Source organism: Microtus ochrogaster, linkage group LG4 (assembly GCF_000317375.1).
Source record: "Microtus ochrogaster isolate Prairie Vole_2 linkage group LG4, MicOch1.0, whole genome shotgun sequence".
NCBI classification, from domain to species: Eukaryota; Metazoa; Chordata; class Mammalia; order Rodentia; family Cricetidae; genus Microtus; species Microtus ochrogaster.
In genome coordinates this window covers 23,257,905-23,262,048 of record NC_022030.1, presented here as the reverse complement: position 1 = coordinate 23,262,048, position 4,144 = coordinate 23,257,905, and the positions used below count along the sequence as shown (strand labels likewise).

General features: G+C 49.4%; 1 protein-coding gene across 1 annotated transcript in view; it reads right to left on the bottom strand.

The window, feature by feature from the left end:
• The window catches only part of Catsperg (cation channel sperm associated auxiliary subunit gamma), a 29,842-nt gene that overhangs the window by 11,246 nt on the left and 14,452 nt on the right, over positions 1–4,144 (bottom strand). Inside the window, exons 9-10 of the mRNA XM_005361293.2 lie at positions 494–553; positions 259–375 (exon numbers count right to left, since the gene is read on the bottom strand). Coding sequence (XP_005361350.1) covers positions 259–375; positions 494–553 — 177 coding nt within the window. The remainder of the gene's footprint in view (positions 1–258; positions 376–493; positions 554–4,144) is intronic.

Genomic DNA, 4,144 nt, shown 5'->3' with positions numbered 1-4,144 from the left:
GTTGTGAGCCACCATGTGGTTGCCGGGAATTGAACTCAGGACCTTTGGAAGAGCAGGCAATGCTCTTAACCACTGAGCCATCTCTCCAGCCCTCTGTTCCCTTCTTTATTCTTCCTCCTTGTCCTCCTATTTCTCTCTGAGACACGCAGGCTTCCCCAGCCCACTCTAAGAGCTAAGAGCAGAGTGTTTGGTATGGACATACAACCCACAGTCTAGGCTCTTACATGTTCCCTCCTGACCTCCAGACAACCTGATTACCTGTGTTAAATTTGACTAGGTGAAAGACCTTAACAGAAGCCGAGAAGGCCTCCACTAACAACATCAAGGCCTTCTCATCAGCAATGTATGTAGCCCAGTTGATGGAGCAGTTTGAACCTGTTGGGAGAGAGCAGAAACAAAAGCAATCCAGGCCCTGATCTCTCCCCCAGAACCCTTCTCACCCTCTTCAGAGGCCTCCCACCCTCCAACCCAGATCCCACCAAAAAATGAGTACCTGGTATCCTATCACACATTGACCAGCCATCCGGCACCATCTGAAAGGTCACGAGGCCATCTGTGGATCAAATCAGGTCCCATGCTCAGGCCTTTTTAGTCCACCAGCACCTGTAGGGCATCCCACCCAACCCCCACCCATCAGCATTCCCACACATTGAAACTCTTAGTTCAAAGAGTCTAGGGACTAGGTCTGCCTTCCAGCTTCCTCATCCCTGCACTGATAAAGGGTCTCAGAAATGCTCTTAGATTTGGCAATGTGACCAATGGAAGCCAATCCTAGTGCAGCCCGTGGCTGGGAGTTAGGTAGGGTTATTGAAGCGAGGTGTGGTGGTGCACACTGGGGATCCCAGCTCTCACTCACTGCTAGATTCCATGCAAGTTCTCGAATGCTGAGCCAAGCTCTGGCCCCGGTTTTGTCATTTAGCTCAACATGACTTCCACCTTTTTATCCTTCTGCCTTAGCCTTCCAAGTGTTGTGACTACATGTGTACACCACCATGCCTGGGGAATTTTTGTAATCTTTATATCAACCCAAAGACACAGACTCTAGTGTCGTCATCTGGTCCCATGTTTACAGATGGGAACGTGAGCCACAGACACAGGGCTCCACAGAGCAGCGCGTGGAGTGTGAGTCACATCCAGTCACCGTGGGACGCAACAACAGGCACTATCAGCACTCTTGCAAACAAACAAAAACAAAGAAAAACCAAACATGCCTTTTCAGTACGGCCTGGCAGATGCCTGACGGGAAAGTGAAAATAGGGCAAGCCCTGTCTATTGGTACAGGCCTTTAATCCGAGGGGCAGAGCAGGGGGATTTAAAGCCACCTTGGACTGCATAGTGAGTTCAAAGACAGCGAGTTACATACTGAGTTCATGTCTCAAAAAATAAACAAACAAATGAAATGAAAATGCAGAAAGATGACAACGGCACCTCCATGACTCTCTGACAATGGAGAAATTTGGGTCAGATTCCTGCTTAACACTGCATGCGAGCATGCAATAACTTTAGATTTATTTGTTTTTGGTGTCTGAGTGGTTTGCATACCTATCTGTCTGGGTACCACCTGGGTTCCTGGTGCTGGAGGAGGCCAAAAGAGAACTTCAGAATGTTCTGGTGGAAGCTGCACCTCAATCCCCCTCCCCCATCTCTCTCCCCCCAAACCCTATCTCATCTCTGAAAACCCTTCAAATATGGCTCCTCCCACTGAGATGTTCAAGACCACTCCCACAGAGTATTTAAACTGCTCCCCTGAAAACAGACATGCGGTTTTTTGGTCTCTCTTCTCCATCTCCTCTCTGGGGGCCAGAAAATGATCTGGGAGTGTTTTAACCATTAAACCCAGGCTTTTCCTAATTCAGTTTGATTTGGCGTGATTTGGCTTGCTGCATTGGTGTGAGGCTTATTGTGGTGCAAACTTTTCATCTGGAGGCTCCACTGAGGGGCTGATTTTCCCTACCAGGCCCTGGGCCTCATGGTGGCCAAACACCCTTCTACCACACACCTGGTCTTCACCAGACTAAGAAGGCTTTCAGCTGGGTAAGTTGTCCTTCCAAGTCATTGCCTTAGAAGCCTGGGGCCTCCTCTGATTTTTGGGGTGTCCTGCCAAAGACGGGGCTGTGCCAGGCCCCCAATCCATTACCAGAGCAAAGACCTGCCTTTATTTCACGGGACCATTCTTCAGAAGACATTCTGTTCAAGTAAATATCCCACACACCCTTATTTTGACCCAAAGCCTACCACAGTGGATGCATTGCACTAGGCTTCAGGTCCCAGCATAGACTTGTGAAATGAGCACCTGCAATTCAAAGCCAGATCCCCAAACACCTGTGGGGTGTCTTCTACAAAATCTACTCAATTGGGGGTGTCTGACATCATATGTCCTGAACGCCTGATTTCTCTGTGCACTAAGTCCTGACCACAATATGCTATTGATAACCAATCAGGACGGCCACCAGAGGGAAACTTAGAATTTTCTGTGCTCTACAGTCTTGACAATTTTTGTCAGGGTAAAGTTAAGTGCCTTCCACAGGTTTGGGTTCTGCATTCTCACCCTCCCTACATCAGCCAGTGTCCCATGGCACTGGTCTTGTTGGCTAGGGTCGGGGCACCTCCAGATTTGCCTATCTGGGAACGGGGACCCTGAAATTCTGCTCTGACCATGATGCCAGAGACATGGGCTCCTCCCTCATTCCCCTCAACCCTGCTTACCCATCCCCCTCCTACTTGCCACAGGTTCCTTCAGGTGGCCAACATTCCCCACATCCTCCCTCTATCCACCCTCATCCCTTCTTCCCCTGTGGGAAAAGGTCCAAAGACCAAATTCCTCCTCCTTTTTACCCATCCTTCCTGTTCTCCCCTCCCTCCTGCTGTCCCTTATCCCCCACCAATGCCACAAGCTACATCCTGATCCCCTCCTCCACACTGGCCTAACTCCCCCGGCACCCCAATCCTCCCAGATGTCTTCTCATGCCCAGTCTTGCCAGACTGCCCTCCTCTGCCCTCTCTGGAGGTAGCTGGAGCCCATGGAATTGTTGAAGTCCACACTCCAGTCTCTCTTCAGGACTTCTCACAAATAGAAAAGTGGCCGGGTTCCTTGGACTGCTAATCCTTCTGTTTATATTAAGGAGTTTTGCTATCTGTCCCAGGCCTAGTATCTGGCCTGGCATGACCTCTCTGCCATCCAGGCCTAAACTCTCACTCCCACGGAGTGAGGTCCTGTTCAGGCAACAGCTAGACAGTATGCAAACCAGACCCACCTAGGGGACAATGTGGTCCCTTTGGGTGACATGGCAGTGCCAGGTACAAAGCCCTACTGGGACTACCAACTGGGTCAAAGTGGCCATCAGAGGAGAGACCTCCCAGTTTGTTGCCTCCTCCAAAGTATGGAAATGGTCTCAGTTGTTAATTTTGATGAACTCTGAAAGATTACACAGCTGATGTGGGAGGGTCTTCTGTCTATGTGTTACTTTCATTGGTTAATAAAGAAACTGCCTTGGCCCTTTGATAGGACAGCAGCTTAGATAGGCAGAGTAGATAGAACAGAATGCTGGGAGAAAGAAGCAGATTCACACAGATGCCATGATTCTTTGACCCGAGACGGATGTAGGCTAGAATCTTTCCCGGTAAGCCATCACTTCGTGGTGCTACACAGATTATTAGAAATGGGTTAATCAAGATGTGAGAGTTAGCCAATAAGAGGCTACAGATAACGGGCCAGGCAGTATTTAAAAGAATACAGTTTCCATGTAATTATTTCGGGTGTAAAGCTAGCAGGGTGGCGGGATGCAGCCCTCCGGAAGGGGCCTGCAGCTCCTTCTACACACAGCTAGCTGACACAAACCTATCTTTCTAAATCATGGACGAGAGTCCATAGTTTAATGTACTCGACTTGACCCAGCATCCCTGGTGTGAACCACGGCCTGGCCACCCATTTCATTTCTCAGTCAGCACCAGATACCAGCAAGAAATTAAAAGAGGCTGAGGAGGGTCTCCAAACTCCCACACAGGAATTGGTGAAAACGGTTTTTAGAATTTGTAATGACTGAGATGAGGCAGTTGAATCCTCCTGTTAGACAAGGCTGCAACAAGAAGGCTATGCCCGGGCCTGCTCTTCCAGAGGTCCTGAGTTCAATTCCCAGCAACCACA